Genomic DNA, 18,976 nt, shown 5'->3' with positions numbered 1-18,976 from the left:
TGTAATTATAAGCAAGGTAGAAAAGTTAAAAAAATAAAATAAGGTAAATGATAAGAGGTTGAAATGAAAACTCTAAACTTAAAACTTGACACTGTATAGTATCATATTCAAGCATAATTTGATTGTACAATTTTGATAATTGAAATATCACGATAATGTGATTGTATGATCTTGAGATCCAATAAGATATCATATAGTACTCCGTATTACTTAGCTTCACATACACATTGATGTACGAGCACTATATTCAAGTCCAATCACTTCGCATATAAGCTATTACCTTACCGAATAAAGCTTGGTCTAGTGAACGATTAAGCCTTCCAACCTTGAAATTGGGAGTTTACATCCCATATTAGAGGCATTTTGAAGGTAGAGATTTCCCTTACCCTTCTCTCCTACTCTTAAAATATCTATCATACGTTTGGTCGAATTGACTTGTAAGAGATTTTAATCTGATACGATAAAAACAAAAAAACATACAAAGTATGTTACTTCAAAGGCTCAAGAGCTAGGTTTTGTCAAGAAAGTTAACATGCTGTATAGATAGCTAAGAATAATAGATTACTATAGTTAGATTTAAAAAAAAAAAAAAAAGACTAGAGTTAATACTCCGTATAAAGTAATAGATTAATCATGTAATAGTCAGTCATTGGTAGTAATTTATCAAATACTTTACACAATCAGCTCAGTTATTATAATCACAGCTAGTCAAATCAGCTAATACAACCAGTTATACTAATCAGCTATCAGCTAAGCCTAATATCAAACAGGTTCAAATAATAAGAAGAATTGTGAGGGTACTTTGGGCATTGAAATGAATAAAGACAATTTTTTTTTTTTAAAGTCGAGAACAATATTTTGGGACAACAGTATTTTACATTTAGCATTAATTTCCTAAGCATTTAAAATTTCACAATTTCCTCCAACCAACCATTGCTTGGTTAAACTTGTTCATGAACTGAAACCCCAACTCATCGGAGATTGAAGATGTTGTTCCAGGTGGGTGGGCAGGGCACTCGCCCCACATTCTTCGAGATGGCGGCTGCTCAGCAGCTTCCTTCCAGTCTTCGCGCCGCCCTCACTTACTCTATTGGCGTATGCTTCTTTCTTTTCTTGCTTTAATTATCTCTACTTTTTATTCAATTACTTCTTTCTGGGTCTATTATTTGATGATTTTTTATTGAAATTTGCTGACTTTGTTGTTTTGAGGTGTTCTATTGGTTTAAATTTTGATGGGTTTTAATCAAATGTGTTAGATTTTGGGTATTAGAGATGATGATTGAGTTCTACTGATTTGATCAGATTAAATAGATTGTGCTTGTAATTTGTAGTGCATATATGTTGTTGAGTGAGTGTATTGACCCTATATTCTTTTAGTATAATTTCAATTATTGACCCAATCTATTAGTTGTGATTACATTTGTGGCAATTGGCAGAAAGACATTTAAGGATGAAAGAATGTCTGATTTAGTGGGATTTTTTAGATTATGATAGGTGATAGCTATCTATTAACGAATTCCGTAAATGGCGTTTGCTTAAAAGAAGAGCGTTTATAAGAGGATTTCGAAGAAGGATGATAGGGGGTGTTTTGGACTATGATACATGATTTACTGGTGGTGTTAGGTTGCTGCTCTAAGTAGTTTGTCACTTATTCTTAGAAATTGGGTACTAGAGAGTGCACTAAAGGACTTCATTTTTTGTTATCTCCTGAGGTGAAGATATACAAGGGGGATAAGACCATTATATGTCTTGATTATTCCTATGGTGGTATCACTTGGATTAAGTGTTCGTTTATCATTACAATAATGTGCTTTTTGTTGGCCAATATTACTAGGGAACACATTACTAGCTTTAGTTGTTTTTGAAGGTAATATTCTCCATGTGTCAGAGAAATCTGAAGTGGTTGGCAACTTGGCACGAATAATATTAGACTACTTACTTCCCCACCTTGTTTCTATTTCTGGGCTATCAATATAAGAAACTGATCCTTCTTCCTCCTCTGTCCAACCTGGTACTAGTCGTGCTATGTGTTAGATTAGGATGGTGTTTGAAGTACAAATGCAATTTCTTCCATGACATGCATTTCTTGATGGACGGATTTTTGTGGTAATCATGCTCTTCCATTTGGTCCTTACTGAAAATATGTTTTAGATCATTGTAAAATTCGCTATTATTCTGGTTCGCTTTAATGTTTCTAACACCAATACACCATTAATAGTGCTCTGAAGAATGGCGTCAATCTGGTGTTTCTGTAAGGGGTCAATCATGATATTACGTTATGATCTTTTTTGTCCCTGCAATGTATTCGTGATCAAGTTATTTTTCTACATGGTAATATGGCACCTTCTGTAAATTCTACCTTGTAGACATGTTTCCACAATGATTTAATGAAGAAACTGTGCTGTTGTTACTTCTGTGTTTATGACCAGTTACTCATTGGTGTGTTGCTTGTCTTTGTTTATATGAGTAAAAGTGTCTGATTGTATGTGATCTTACAGGTAATGGCTCTAAGAAGGCCAGTTCTACATAAAGTGTTGGACTATGAGAATGAGTTCTTTGCCTTGTTGATGCTAGTTTTGGAGACTCATAGCATGAGAACTACGGGTAATCTTTATGTAACATTTTTGCATTCTCCTTGCTTTCAATGTGCTTTCACATGATAAAATAAATTTAAAAGGATATTGGAGCTCTCTTAAAAGTGTTAAAATATGTGTGAACTTATACTTGATCTGGCAATCCCCGGAAGTACATTGCTTGCAGAGCCCATCTTGAAGTGACCCATTGATCTGGTGTCAGATTGTTTTTTAACATATACTTGATCTAGCAATTATTTTGCCAATGTATAGGGCTGAGTCTCAATTTTAAGATCCTTAGGGGGAAGGCTACCTATATGTTGAATTCTTGACCTCTCTAAAGTCTAAACTTCCAGAATAGTTAATGTAGGATCCATTTCAAGCGATTGTGTTCTTTTAAAAAGGGGATTGATAAGGAAAGTGTGTTAGGACAGTGATCATAATGTTCTTGGTGGTAACTAGTAAGATTAAACCGTTTACTCCTATGACTTTTGTTGACATTCGTTCCTCTTAACGTCATCCTAATAATGAAGGATCTGTTGTCTTATTTTTTAAAAAACTTGACATTACTTTCTTAGGATCCCCTGAAGTTTTTCTCTTGCTTGGTATGTTTTCAGATGCATCTTTCTCAGAGTCATTATATGGCTTGCGAAGAAGAACAGTAAGATTGAAATTGAAAAAAGATGCTATTCATTCCAACTCCACAGATGGGATTCAGCTTTCTGGGATAGAAAAGCACCAAAGAGTCCTTTCTGTTGTCTTTCTGGTATGCTTTCAATTACGTTTGGCTTTTATTTATATATTTTGCAAATCATTTGTATCGGCACTGACTGTAAATACTGAGTAATTTTAATTTTTGTAAGAAGTAGTTAAATGTCATATACTAGAATGTATCCGTGCTAACGCACGATATATACGTAGCATGTATATTTAGAAAGAAAAAGAATAGGAGAGGTGCAAGTTATTAAAAAAAATGGAGGTTATAGCAAAAAAAAAAAAAAAAAAAAAAAACCTAAATTCATGAGAGTTGAGGATTGAGGTTTTGGAGAAATCTCATTAATTGACTCTGTAATTATATTATAGATTGCAATCCTCCTTGAATTTCTCCTTTCTGTGCTGAGACGTACTGCTCACGACACATAAAATGGGCGTAACCATTAAGTTGTATTTGGAAATTCAAATATAAGAAAGTTTTCTTATACCTTATTTTAGAAAAAAAGGCAAAATGAAATGCGATGGAAAACTTGCCCTAGAAATTTGTTATTCTTTACTAGCTGATCCTTTTAGAGGGTCTTTAGTTCATTTAAAATTCTTTAGTTCCTCACAAACTTAATTTTGTAAGGATTGAACATTCTTTGCATCTGAAAATGTGATTGTTTCTCTCCATTTTTTTAAAACTTTGTAGGTTGTGTTACCGTATTTTAAGTCAAAATTGCATTCAATATATAGCAGAGAAAGGGAAACTGCAGTGCGTGCAAGCTTATGGGGACCAGGTGATGAAAGCCTTGATGATGCTGACTATCTAGATGTGGCAGAGAATCCAGTTGATCAGAGTAGAACTTCAGATCAGGATCTGTCATCAAGAGAACGAATCTTGCAGGGAGCAAAGAAAATTATAGCTGCTTGTTACCCCTGGATACATACTGGCCATGAAGGTACTACATATCTAAAAGCTGAGTTGCTTATTAACTTTTGATGGTGCTTTTTGCTTTGTAATTTTCTGATAAGGATGTGATCACGTTATAAACCGACAAAAGTCAATATGATCTATTGTTGTTCTGAGTGTCAATATGGTTCACCTATGTTTGTCCTGCTATGTTATGGTATCTAGCTTTTTTGTATTAGGAAAAGGTATCCGTTGTTGAATACCACCTTTAGCCCCCTCAAAGCCAACAAAAACTACTTTTACTTTTCTCTCCCTGAACATCAATGGAGTCCATAATAGCCATCCATTGCCATTGTTAATAGCGCTTTTACCTGCTTTTTATCCTTTATCATCAATTACAAGTTGAAGAAGATCAGCAAATTACTGAAGGACATGAATCGAATCAGTGCAATGTGAGGTAAAATTTGCTATCTGAGGGTAATGATGGAGAATTTAGCTATTAAGCACAGAATGACAATTATTCCATTTCTCTTTCTCTCTCTGCGGGCATGGTTGCTAGTAGACTGGTTGTGAGACTTGTCAATGGTGATGTGAACTGCGCATGTGTGTGTCTGTGTTGGAGTGTATTTTATCGCTGTGCGTGCACATATCTGTTTTTGTGAGCTTGGTGGATAATGAGTTGGGAAAAGGGGTTGGGAAGGCAGGAGAAGATGAAATTTGGTGGCTTTTGATGGATAACCATGTGCTTGTATTTATCTTATTCCCTTTGAAAGGGAACTAGAAGTCCTATTGTTACTTTGGTTGACTTAGTTAACCTAAGGTAGTACACTCACAGTACTATATAGTATATACGAATTGAACAAAGAAAAAAAGTTTCCTTCCCCCCCCCCCCCCTAACACCAAACACACACACACACACACACACACACACACACACGTCTCTTGTGAGGCGCAGTTGTGCAATAATATATCAGTGTAGGTCATGAATTTGCCTTATGCTGCTATTCTTCATTATATTCATAGTAGTAATGCTTACAATTATTTTTAATAATCATACTGGCAATGCTGCTTTTGGGTCAGGTGAGTATTAAATTAATATATTTTCCAATCAGGGTAGAAATGTTTCTGTGTTTGAGAATAAATTCTTGTCATTGATTTGTCTTCTGAAGAACTTTTTGTACAATGGTCTTTTTAATGATTGGTTAGTCATTTAAGTGAATGATTATCAACATGCAGGATTAACATTTGCTTATCAAACATTGTATCTGTTGGATGCTACTGGGTTTTATTCTCTTGGATTGCATGCTTTAGGGATCCAAGTCTGTCGGGCTACTGGACAGGAACTGGTATTACTTTTGATCACGAGTCTTTGTATCAGTGAAACAGATTCTGTATATTCTTATGTTGAGCTTAACCTTTTAATGTCAAGGTAGATGGATGCTTCTTCAAGAATATCAAGGATGAGAAGTCGTGAACGTGAGAGACTTCGTGGTCCTCCATGGTTGAAGGTAATGCTCTGTCCAATACTTACGGAGTTACAGATGAGAAAAAAAGCACAATTTCTTGCTACCCATACACAAGTATATCTTCTGTATCTATTTTTCCACTTTATGAGCAGTGGGTGTGGTGACTGTGGTCTGTGTGGAATTGGGTGGCTAGAGAGGTGTATTGATGTTACTAAATTTCAGAAAGGCTTACATATACTAATTAAGTCATTAAAGACAGTAGCTGAAAGCTAATCCCAGTGTCACCCAAAAGGTGGAAAAGTCTCGTTGAATTTCAACTGTCTGTAACTATCTCCCTTTGCAAACGAATTCCATATGTTTCGTTCACTCGAGATTTCATATTATTTGAAATCATTGTAATGTTCTCCTCAAGCAGCTAGAGAAAAGGCAGCAAAAGAAACTTGAGCTACGCATTTATCAGGAGCATTCACTTTCTAGTTTTCACATTTCAATCAGTAATTCTAAACAGCTAATTCAAATACAAAAAGTTATTCTGCTCATTTGCTCAAGTGTTTCGGAGCTATTGCAAAATGGAATATAGCCTGTAAAATACTGTCTAAACATTCAAAGGGCATGTTTTCCAATACAAGGCTTGAGAAATCAACATGCTACAGCTAACAAAGTACCCCATCCATTTCAAAAACACAAGAAGAATCTAGGGCATATATTGTACTAGCACTCTTACCTCTGTCTTTTTTCAGTTTGAGTTGAATCAATAAAAATAAAAGAAAACAATATTCCTTATGTTGCTTTTCATCACTTATGCTACTCAATATTTCCTCATACTTATGTTGGATATGGTCACATGTGCAAGTGTTGGACTTGGCTCATTCTGCTCATTCATGATAAGGTTCCTTGTTCTTTTGATCCTAAGATATAGTGTCAAGTGCTTGTTCCCATGTCAAATTGTTGAGGATCTAACACGGTACTTAAGGTGAAATGAAGAGTCAGAGTAACGTAATATATGGCACCTATTGTGATAATTTTATGTTGACATTGTGTATATGGGATTTTGATTTTTTTTTTTGCTCTATTGAAAAATTATGTGAAGTGGTTGTGTTAGTTTTTTCGATCTACATCTGACTACGTGATCATGATTTGTCTTGCATGATGTTTCAGAAATTGCAAGGAGCATTGCTCAGCTGTATGTATGCAGCACTTGATTATTCACAGACAGGCTTAATTGCTGCCGTATTTGTATTCAAGGTAAATATATTCCTGTTAAGTGTTATGACAGTGATCTGACAATTTTGAAGCTCTAATCTAGAGAAGCTTAGCCTTGTTGAGTATAACTGATCATCTTTGTCCTTCATTCCTAATGATCATGATTGTAGATGATGGAGTGGTGGTACCAGTCAGCAGAGGAAAGGATGTCTGCACCGACAATTTATCCCCCACCACCACCACCTCCAGCCCCAAAAGTAAGCAATATCTTTGTACCTACATCCTAAGCATTCCCCCCCCCTCTCTCAAAATTATGGAAGGAGAGTGCTTGTCTACCCAAATCTACAGTTGCTCATTTTTCCTCTATTGTGAATATTGGAGCTTACTAATTACTTTATACAGGCGGCTAAAGAGGGTATTCCACTGCCATCAGACAGAACAGTTTGTCCTTTGTGTTCGGAAAGACGTGCAAATCCTTCAGTTGTTACAGTATCAGGATTTGTTTTCTGTTATGGTTGCATATTTAAGTATGTTTCTCAGGTAAGGCTTGAACCCTTGCATTGCTTCTCAGATGTCAGGATTCTGTTTTGACACACTGACTTGTGGCTTTGTCTGCTGTTTTGAAATACATTTCCAGTATAGAGGTCCTGTTATTTTTATTTTTATTTATTTATTTATTAATTTTTTTTTTTTTACGAATTTGATATTTTAGGCTTTCTTTTCGTGTGGTATATCATGACTATGGAATTCATGCTTAACCTTTTGGCTGATGCTTTTGCAGTATAAGCGGTGCCCAGTCACACTCATCCCTGCTGAAGTCGAGGACATTAGACGGCTCTTCCATGACATGTAGACTATGTGAAAACATGGTAATTGCCAATGTGCTTTTCTTGGCCGTGTTTCTTTTAATTTCTGACCTGAAAGATGTTTCAGTGTTCATTAAGAAGTATGCTGTAAATAGTTTTATCCCGATAATATTGCATTTTATAAAGATATAGATTTGTGTAAATCTCTTTCCTTTTGATTTGTAGTCCTGGATTTATGTTTGAGGCAAATTGGCAAAGTATGTGTAGTTTTGTGAGAGAGACCACAGTGAAAGTTGTTGCTGGTTGATACAATAAACATCTGTAGGAACCATTGCAATCACGTCTGTAGCCTACATAAAACAATAATAACCACCACTTAAGAATTTTTGCCAATGTATCATCAAAGTATAGGAACCATTGCAATCACCAACATTAGGAAACCCCTTGCCTTGTCCGACGGATGCATGAAAGCAGGTAAAGACTTTAGCATGAAGAGAATAACCAAGGCAACACCTTCGAGTTGAAAGAAACCAGCCCGGCCAAAATCTGTACTCGGAGAGGCATTGGGATGAGTACACACAACAGGGTGTTTACTGGATATATGATGATGATTTATAAACTGAACCATTAGGATTGGTTTCTAAATCTGCTTCAAAAATTTGAAGTTCTGGACACTTCATAGTTTATGTATAACACTTCACAAACAAGATGTAAATAAACTTGAATATCTCACATCTGGACTACTGTCACTCTGTACCACCGATGTCTCACTAAATCTCAATATATATCACACATTGTTCTTCCAATTTTAATGCCTTTTTTCCTCAAATTGACCCTGATATATATCACACATTGTAAGCTAAATTGCATAAATCTTCAATGATCAGAATCGCGCACGTATTCCCACTTTTAACTAGATTATGTTTCAGCTGTTTAATCAAAATAAAGGATAATAGGACCTTCAAAAAATCAACACACATTTTATTGCAACTCACACAACCAAATTCAAGTAGTTACAATAGATCACACAGTATTAGACATGGTCAATTGACCACACTTATACGGCAAATAAATAAAGAATTGGGGATGGGGGAGATTTTTGTTCTTTCTTTCCTACATTTTCTGTTTTACAGCATTTCATTCCATCACATTGCTACAATCTGTTCACCACTGCCTTCTTTTTCAAGTGCTTTCTCCAACCTCGTTTCGAACGGTGTTGCATCCCAAATCACTTCGGCACTCTGCAATCAAATTACCAATTCACAGCAATACCATAATCAAAGACATTAAGCACAAAAAAAAAATCCAACAATTATTGTAAGATGTAACAGAATTTATCAAAGACAGTTAACTGTCAGACTAACCTCTCTGAATCTGCTTTTGGTACTTTTTGTGCTTGACCCAGAATTAGTAGTCTTTTCTGTATGACTCCAGTAACTTCCAACAGTTCCAATAATGGGGATATCATCAGGATTCTTGCTTGGCGATTTCCTCGGCGAGGAAGTAGCCGAATGCTGCCTTAATTCCTCAAGAGTTAAAGCCCCTAATATGGGTCTATCCTCAAATTTATTGGGAGAACAGGAACATGTTTTTCTGTCAGAAGGTGAATTTCCCACTGAAACGGAGCTGCTTCTGCTGTTATTCTTGTGTGTTCCTTCTGAACACATTAGCCAGCTAGAAAGGCTTGTATCAACCCCGATTTCTCGGTCCGAAACAACCGCCTTTTTCACAGGAAAGCTGAAATCTTGGCCTGATGAAACTACATTCTCCTTTGCTTGAGACTGATCCTTTGTTGCAAGCTTTGATCTTGCCTTAATAAACTTCCACTGACTAAGATTCTCAACCGGGTTCAATACCGAATCGACGTATTTACTCGTATTTTGATCAAATTCACTCGAATTCGAGTCTTTAGTAGATGAATTCTTGATTGGCATTGGGCTGTTAACTTCTTTATCCCCTGTTTCTGACTCAAACCCCTGTTTTCTGGAATCTAAAGACAGAGAAAACAGAGATTCTGATGATTGTTCTTGACATTTCAACTGATTTTCACTCTTAATTTCACTCTCAACTTCATCATCTTCTTCATCATCAGTATAATCATCATCGATTTCACTTTCATCAGATGATAAATCATCAAATTCATCATCACTATCCCTACAATTTCGATACCGATGATCAGTTGGAAAAGAAAACAAGCTCGAAGAGCTTGAATCTGAATTACATTGACTACCAAAACCCGATTTCTCTTCTTTAATCTCTGCTCTCTCATCTTTCTCTTCCTCTTCGTTTCCCTCGAAATCATCATTCAATTCTTCCTCTGTACGAAAATCTTCATAGATTTTCACATTTAAATCAAATGTAACCTTCTTTCGCTCACTGGAATTCGCCTTCTCCAATTTCTCTTCTCTAAACAATACAACAGCCTATTAAAAAAAACCATTGATTTCCTGGGTATTAAAAATCAACAAATAATTACTAGAAAAATATGAAAAAACTTACTTTGAATCAGGTGTAAATTCAATTTGATTTTCACCCTTTTCTTCATCTTCCTCATTGATCAAATGCGGCACTTGAAAACCTTCAACAGATTCATATGTCTCCAGCTGATAAAATATAAACAATGAGTCAACACATAAAAAAACAAAATCAACAAAATGCAATGAAAAAACCCCTTAAAATGAACATACATGATGAAGAAGGGAAGACGGGTTGGTGTTTCCGTGCCGCCTTCGACGTCTTCGAGAGCGCTTACAATTGCCAAAGCAGGCGGAAAAACAACCCATTTTATCCAGAATTGATTGAGCTAAGAACTTGTGAATTTTAACTTGATCAGTGTTTAAAAGGGTAAAATAGTGAAGACCCAAAAGAGAGGTTAATCTGAATTAAGATTCAGAGAAAGAAAGAAGAAGAATTACATTGTTTTTCATGAAGAATTGAGTTGAATTAAGAAGAAATGAAGAATAATTTCTGGGGTTTTGGAGGAGATGAAGGTTTTTGGGTAGTGAGTTTGAAGGATTAGATTGTCTTTTTCTCGAGTTTAGAAATATGACCGTTGGAAAAGTGTAGGGGCTAGCTATTGAGCCGTTGCTGGCTCGATTGTATCACGTAATCTTTTTCCATTTATTTCTTTTTTCTTTTGTTGGGGTGCTGTATTGGGCTATTGATTTTGGGTTTTGTTTTTGGCTGTTCATAGATTTACAACGAGCTAGGCCCATCATAACTCATAAGTTCGTACGAATATGCATAACAGTGGTGGAGCCAGGATTTTGGCGTTGGTAGGTAACTACTGACTACATATTAATCGACAATCAATATAAATGCATTCAAGAAGTAATAAAATTTCTTCACCAAAAAAAAAGAAGTAATAAAATTTAAGTAATTTATTTCTTTTAGTAAGGCAATTATGTCGATGAGATTTGATTGGGTACTTAAAATTCTAGCTAACTAAGCTAGTTGAGTAGTTGACATCCACCCCATGCCTGAGCTCTCAGCTTCATCTATAAAACATTGCCATTTCTTTAAGGTATTTTTTTCTTCTTTTTGACGCACGTAGTAACTTCTTTATTATGAAGTATAACTTATAGTTTTATTTTTCCATAATCTTCTATTTAGATTGATTTGAACGTGAAATGAAACAAATGAAATGTACTTATGAGATTGTATGAATTTATTAGTAAGGGATACATAAAAAAGGGTAATTATATAAGGAAAAAAACCCTATCAATTCATACTTTAAGGGCCTGTTCACTTCAGCTTATTTCAGTTCAGTTCAGCTCCAATCAGTTTAGTTCAGTTTAGCTCATAATTTCCTTCTCTCATAAAATATTCATTTAAGCTCTACTAAGTTCAATTCAATTTAGTTCAGCTTCAATCTGTTGGAGTCAATGCAATTCTAGTAATGCAAATCGGAGTTTAACAAGTGAGTGTGCAGAGAGTTAGAGAGGGAAAGGTGGAGATCGCAAGTCTAGGGGATTGCTCAAAGCCGAGCTAGAGCTCATTGGAGTGTAGACTCGTTTTGCAGCAATTGATACATGGTCGTGTGTCTAATAGTACACGATTGTATGATAGCTCTTGCATATGAACCTGACTACACGACCGTGTGTTCTCTCCTACACGATCATGTGATAGCTCTTGCATATAAACCCCACTACACGGCCGTGTGTTTTTTCCTACACTGCCGTGTACTTCTACGGACAAGCTTTTTCTACACGGTCGTGTACCCTCTCCTACACGACCGTGTACGGCTGCAGCAAAGAGAAATTTTAAATTTATTAGGTTTCTTTTTGAGTCCCTATAAATATACTACTACTACTTTTCACGTACGTTCTTTTTAAAGGGAAAAAAAAAAAAAAAACAAAACACAAACCCACCCTTTGAGATCTGAACAGTTCTTGAGTAATTCCACGCTTCGGGTTTGGGTACACAGATTACGAAGGAGAGTTGCGTTAAACTTGGGGGGCTTGCGTCATCAGGAAACCTGTACCAGTGGTGGCGTATTTCGCTTCTAAGGCAGTGGATTATGTTCCACGGCGCGACTGTGATTTTGAGATCTTCAATCTAGTTTTTTTTCCCTTTCATCTTCTCTATTTTGCCATTGGAATCGACAGGTATTTTACCAACACAATCAGTTTAGTTCAGTTCAATAAATGTGAACAGACCCTAAATTTTCATACGTAACTTAATCTAGATTTGTTTTACGATAAAGAGAAAGAGTGAAAGACCCTAATTAGACCTCATCAAGGACATCAACCTTCATGGGTTTTTTGGTGTAGTATTTGTAGACTAGAATAAACTAGATACTTTGAAGTAAGGAGCGAGGCAAGAGGATCCCCATATCCAAATACCCGCACTAATGATTTACTTTGAAGTAACAGGTTTACTTGATATTTTAGAGGTGTAAAGTCGAATTTTACTATACTTAATAACCTAATAAAATATATTAACCGCATTTTCCACTAATAATTCTACGACAATCTACTCTTTAATCAACAAAATTTCCTTCAACAACCCTGTGATACACACCTATATGATCAACAAACTAATTTTATCATCTTTTTATAATAAAGTGTTAAATTTTCCCATGGTACTCCATGGTAGGTAGACAAAGCACATTGATGATTGAATCCTAGCATGACGGCACTAACACTACTATCTCCTTTTCCACCATCCAACACCCCACGCTTGCTAACTGCTAGGATGACTATAAAAGTCGCCCTCTTTTTTTCTTTTTTTTTTTTTTTGGATTGGATAATCAAGTACTCCTTAGTCAATTATTACTCCATATTACTATTATTACTATTATTTCCTTATCCGTTCTTTAAAATTTAAACACGATACACAAGTATAATTAAGTTATAAAGAATTTATTGATCGGGTGCACAATAAACACTATGTATCCAGGTGCGTGCATAAATCAATATACTATAGTATTATGTAAACTTTTGTGATAAGGCACCTACCCATCAAACAAGAAAAACTTTTACTAGTATAAATGTTGGAAACACCCTTATGGTCTTTTGTCGTAAGAATTACTATTGTCTATTGACCAATTGTATCTCTTTGTGACATTTAGGGGGCGTTTGGTATAAATTTCGTAAACGGAATGGAATGGATTTATATAAGTAAGGGAAAGGGTAATGATACACATTACCTTTGATTTATGTTTGGTATCTTTACGAAATGGAAACAAATTGAGAAGTTTATGATTGAGGAGGGAAACACATTTTGTTTTCACTAGTTGGATAAGGGTAACAATTTGGGGAATTTTGTTGCCCTTTGGAAACGGTATTTGTTACTTGTACCTCATACCAAACTAATAGAAAAGGAAACACTTATTTGTTTACGTTTCCTACATTACAAATTTTCATACCAAAACCCCCTAAATGACACATTTGTTGAGCTAGCATTACTGCATTACATTATCAAAGATTGCATTACTCATTTACTCCCCATATCTCAAATCATCCTAATTTAGGGATCAAATGTCATGAGGTTTTTTGAAAGATATTTTTAATCTCTTCTCCTTTACAAAGTTATAAGGATAAACATATTATTAGGGATAGTATTCGAGCATGCAAACTAAGATCAAGCGTAAGTTTTTAAGTTAGACTGACTAGGCTTTCATTCGAACTCAAGCTCAGTCACAAGCTTTGTTGAGATTGAAACTCAAAGTTTATTTTGCCATAAAACTGTATTTAGGGCCTGTTCTCATTGACTGAACTCAGCTGAACTGAATTGAACTGAACTCAGCTGAATTGAAGTGAACTGAACTCAGCTGAACTGAACTGAACTGAAATGAATATTTTATAAGAGAAGGAAATTAGGAGCTGAACTGAGCTGAACTGAACTGAGCTGAACTGAACTGAACTGAACTCAGCTGAACTGAACTGAACTGAATTTCAACGTAAGAGAACAGACCCTTATTTTTGAAAATTAGAACTTTTTTTTTTAATTATGATACACTTACAACTATGCTGTCATTTTTTTGTAAGCTTCTCAGTTCTCACTAATGTTTAATATTTTTTTTTTTTGTACACAGTACATATTAGCTAGCTAGGCTCATTAACACTCTTGCTATTCATTAATTCCGAAAAATTGGATAATTTTTATGAATTTTTTTATTTATGTTGGATGAAATAGTAGGTGGGTGATAAGATAAGAAGGAAAACAAACATTAGACAAGTACTTGACCTTACAATTCTTTTTACCTGACTAGAAAACCCCAAACACATAAATTGATAAATTAAACCAAAAAATACTGGTAATAAAACCAAAATTTGGACTTGACCCTTTGATGGTATACTTAAGTGGAGTGTGGACCATTAATGGTCCCCCAATTTGTCGCGTATAAATCACGTGATCTCTATTCTTTATCATCTAATTTGACGGCTGTGATTTATTCTTGTAGACATTCCTTCTCGATTGTTGAAAAACCACCTAATTATCATTAATCATTGTTAATTAGCTTTTTAATTTTGTTACTCCACCTCTTTTTTTTCTTTATTTAGTTCTTCTTGTTCAATCTTTCTACTTTGCGTCTTTACCAATTAAAGTTCCTTTTTTTTTTTTTTTTTTTCTTGCTCAAGTAATTTATTTCAAATTATAACAACATATAAAAAGTGTATGTATGGATGATCAATTGCTTTTGATGTAAATATGTAATTTGATTTTAGTATATAATTATGTATAGTAAGTAAAAAGAAAAAAAAAAAAAAAAAGAGGCAAGGAATAATTGAATGAATGCTTGGACAAGATTCTTATTTTCTTAAGAAAATTACAAAGTGTTTTAAGGGGATGATGATAAGTAATTTGACTAGCATGCAATTTTCTTATTATAAAATATTGATATACCTCCTATGATTCACAAAGAAATATGAAGTTTATCCTTTTATACGAGTTATTTGTCAATGTTTTTGAAATTTAATATCTCTAATTACGCATCCCACAAAAGTAATAAAAAGTCAATAGTTTAAATACATATTGAGATAAATCACATTAGTCTTAGAACTTTTTACATATTTACAAAAATTATAATGGCAATAGTTTGAAAATAATTACATATTTTTGTCAAAAAAAATAAAAATAATAATTACATATTGAGATAATCACATTACCTTTTTTTTTTTTTTTTTTTTGAAGACACGCACCAATTTCATTAAAGGAGGTCAATTTCCGCCAAAGTTGTAAGACGGCTTTGAGGAAAAGGACCGAGGAAAATAAACTCATTACAACCATTAGTGTCCCATATTGCTACATATTGAGATAATCACGTTACTTAAGCCTAGCTAATTATGATACATTTAGAAAACAGATACTCATATAACCAACAAATAATATTTAGTTAGGTTTGGACATGCAAATCAAAGAATTTAGTAGGGTGGAGTTAGAATGATAGATAAACCTAAGTAGTGGATATGTTGTGTTATGGCTTGCATATTAGCGCCCCCAAACTTAGTATGTAGATGCTACAAGAAACCCTTGATTCGATCCTGATTGTGTTCTCCTCGACTAGCTCAACCGTTACAAGTCTTGATCACCTACATACACTTCGTCACCAAAAAAAAAAAAATAGGAACGTACGCCTGTTAGTTTACAAAACCCCGTTTACGAAAGCCTTGTACTCAGAAGGTATGAGCGTGTTGATCAACTACATACACTGCTTGTATTGTGTTGTCCTCACAAACCCCGTTTACCAAAGCCTTGCACTCAGAAGGTAAGAGCGTGTTGCACGATCTGGTGAGACTGTAACATTCGAAAAAGTGTGTTCTATTATTTAATAGCAAGATTGTATATGTGTGTTCAAGTTCAACTCAACACAAACTTATCAACTAAAAGCAAGTTGTAGGCTATCATCATCCAATCTGATCTGTTTAATAATTTGATTACATGGATTGTTAATGATAAAAAACAAAATAAATAAAATAAAATAAAATGACATTTTAAAAAGGCACCATCCAAACTTTTAACTGAACAATGAATAAACTGCCAGCTGATCAACACAAGTTTTAGGTAATGAACTATTCAAAGGGGTCCCCTCCCCTCACAAGAATATATTCTCACTTGGAGTGGATACAAATTAAAGATGGGCACGGGCCGTGCCCGTGCCGCCGCGGGCCGTGCCTGGCCGTGCCGGGGTGGTGCCCGTGCCGTGCCGTGCCGTGCCGGCTCCGCGGCGTGCCGTGCCGTGCCGTGCCTGGGATTGGCACACCCCAGCCCACGGCACGGCACGGCCCACGTGCCTAGCGGGCCGTGCCGTGCCGGGCCGCGGGCCAAACCGTGCCGTTTTTAATTTTTTTTTTTTTTTTTTTTTTTTTTTCTTAAAAAAAAAAAATAAATGTTAAAAAAAACGAATTAAAAACAAAAATGCATATAATAAAAAAAAAATACTACGTGCCTGGCCGTGCCGGGCCGTGCCTAGCCGTGCCTGGCCGTGCCGGGCCGTGCCACGTGCCGTGCCGGCGGGTCGTGCCGGCGTGCCGGCCCACGTGCCGGCCACCGTGCCGTCCGCCGTGCCACGGGCCGTGCCCGTGCCGGTCCCAAAAAAGTTGTTCACGGCACGGCCCACGGCACGCCGGCGTGCCGCCGTGCCGTGCCGTGCCGGCCACCGTGCCGGAGTCGTGCCGGGCCCGTGCCGCCCGCGTGCCGGCACGGCCCGTGCCCATCTTTAATACAAATATACAATCTGACCGATAGACCCGAACTGATATGACCCAAAAAAATTCGATCCAAATTTCAACTGTATACATAATAATTTAATATACATAATCTATAACTATATACTAAAGGCGAAACCAAAGATGACACGTGTCATCTTTTGGTTAAAAATTTTCCCGCCAAAAGTATTTTTTTTTTGTTTTTTTGTTTTTTTGTTTTTTGTCAAAAAATCTTCTTAGAATATTTACAATACGTAATACAAAGTATAATATTTTCATTCCTTTCTTATAAAAATAAAATACTTTTTCCTTCCAAAATAATCATTATGTTTCTTTCTTATATATTATACTCAAATATTAATTATTTCATTATTTGATATCCTTATATATTATACTCAAATATTAATTATTTCATTATTTGATAAGTTAAGTATCTTTAATTATTTTATATATGTATAATTTTGATTTCCTATCTTTATCTAATAATTACATACTACATATATTAAGGGCTTGTTCACATTTCCTGAACTGAGCTGAACTAATTGGAGCTGAACTAAACTGAACTGAACTGATTGGAGCTGAACTGAATAGAGCTGAAATGAATATTTTATGAGAGAAGGAAATTAGGAGCTGAACTGAACTGAACTGATTGGAGCTGAACTGAACTAAAATTAAGCTAAAGTGAACATGCTCAAATTATTATTACTGTAAATCATATTTTAAACATATTATCATAAATTTTTAAGTATTTAAAATTGGAATTATATGGGTTAAAAGTTATATTTTTTATATAATATTTTTGTATCAACACACCACGGCTTTTATGTTACACCACATGCCCAAATTATTACTACTGTAAATCCTATTGTGATATTATCTACGCGATAATATGACCTTTTTTAAATTATATATTCAAATTTTAAAAGTGGTCAATTTTATATGAAAAAAAAAACTGTATATAAAGATAATGTACATGAAAGGCTAGCTATATACATATTTATAAAATTATTATTTGTTTGTCAAAAAGAAAAATAGTACGGAGCATCACTTTATTGTGAATTTTAAAACACTCATAGTCAAAGGAGTATTTTTACGAAACTCATTTTGTTAATAAACTCTTTATACTTCGTTTGATTTTTCGTGTTTTATTTTAGTAAATATTAGAAATAATAAGAAGATAAATTTATCGTAGTTAAATTTTTCATGTGATTTATATTACTTTTTGACAATTTTATTTTTGATATTAAATACGAATTATTATGTTACAAGCACTAACGATAAATATAATTATAGTGTTACACCAATAAGAATTTGAAAATTACCGTGCATGGCACGGGAATTAACCTAGTAATTTAATATGAGTAAACTAATTTTAAAATAGATATGATCTGATCCGATCTGATCAAACTCGATTTCAGTACCCAAATTGACACCTCTATCTGTAAGTATAAAGCACCTTATTATTATTATTATTATTATTATTATTATTATTATTATTATTATTATTATTATTATTATTATTTTTGAAAAAGGTGCCTTATTGTTATGATAAATGTAGCCCTTAGGGCTATGCATAAGAAGCTCAAAAAGGAAAGATTGAGAAAAAATTAACATTAATTACACCGATTTACGCGTGATTTTGTCATGAATTCACAACTTAATTCCATTTTGGGAAGTATATTTAATGCTTATACATAGCCCTAAGGGCTACATATATCATTACCCTTATTATTATTATTATTATTTGAAAAGAAAATTTAGGTCAATCTCTAATCAAGGACCAACGTAATTCATCCTTGCAGGGGATAAAAGTGTTCGCTAACCCAAAAAAAAAAAAAAAAAAAAAAAAATTGCCTAATACATATTGCAAAATTTCTCTTTTGAAAAATTGTGAAGCAACCAAGTTAAGTACGTAGTAATATATTTACATGCTAATAAGAAGATTTTAATTCATTTCTCTAAGATTGAACGTAAAATCAGAGGTTTATCCGTTCCATCTTCAATTAGTATATTCATATTTCAAAATTAGTCTCTTACAGTCTTACTCATAAAGATACAATTAATGGAACCTTCACACTAGTTATTATGTATGTGGTGTTGATTATGTCTAGCAATATTGACTTTATTATTCGGTCCCTCAAAACTTATTAATACCATAACTAATACATTT

General features: G+C 34.6%; 2 protein-coding genes across 2 annotated transcripts; one reads left to right on the top strand and one right to left on the bottom strand.

The window, feature by feature from the left end:
• Positions 1-888: 888 nt before the first annotated feature.
• On the top strand, positions 889-7,889 carry LOC145604975 (peroxisome biogenesis protein 12-like). The gene is made up of 10 exons (XM_081660972.1): positions 889-1,095; positions 2,499-2,604; positions 3,191-3,339; positions 3,979-4,228; positions 5,416-5,525; positions 5,613-5,687; positions 6,804-6,890; positions 7,019-7,105; positions 7,251-7,388; positions 7,630-7,889. The coding sequence occupies exons 1-10, from the start codon at positions 988-990 to the stop codon at positions 7,699-7,701; spliced, it is 1,182 nt and encodes a 393-aa protein (XP_081517098.1). The 5' UTR covers positions 889-987; the 3' UTR covers positions 7,702-7,889.
• A 729-nt stretch (positions 7,890-8,618) lies between these two features.
• On the bottom strand, positions 8,619-10,638 carry LOC145605972 (uncharacterized). The gene is made up of 4 exons (XM_081662042.1): positions 10,342-10,638; positions 10,154-10,257; positions 9,019-10,060; positions 8,619-8,895 (listed from the first exon to the last, which is right to left on the bottom strand). Exons 1-4 carry the CDS (start codon positions 10,435-10,437, stop codon positions 8,800-8,802), a joined length of 1,338 nt encoding a protein of 445 aa, XP_081518168.1. The 5' UTR covers positions 10,438-10,638; the 3' UTR covers positions 8,619-8,799.
• Positions 10,639-18,976: the final 8,338 nt, after the last annotated feature.

The sequence above is a fragment of the Chenopodium album genome, chromosome 22 (genome assembly GCF_948465745.1).
Source record: "Chenopodium album chromosome 22, dcCheAlbu1.1, whole genome shotgun sequence".
Classification (NCBI taxonomy): domain Eukaryota; kingdom Viridiplantae; phylum Streptophyta; class Magnoliopsida; order Caryophyllales; family Amaranthaceae; genus Chenopodium; species Chenopodium album.
Note: the sequence above shows the minus strand (reverse complement) of the source record. Positions and strands in the feature narration are given on the sequence as shown.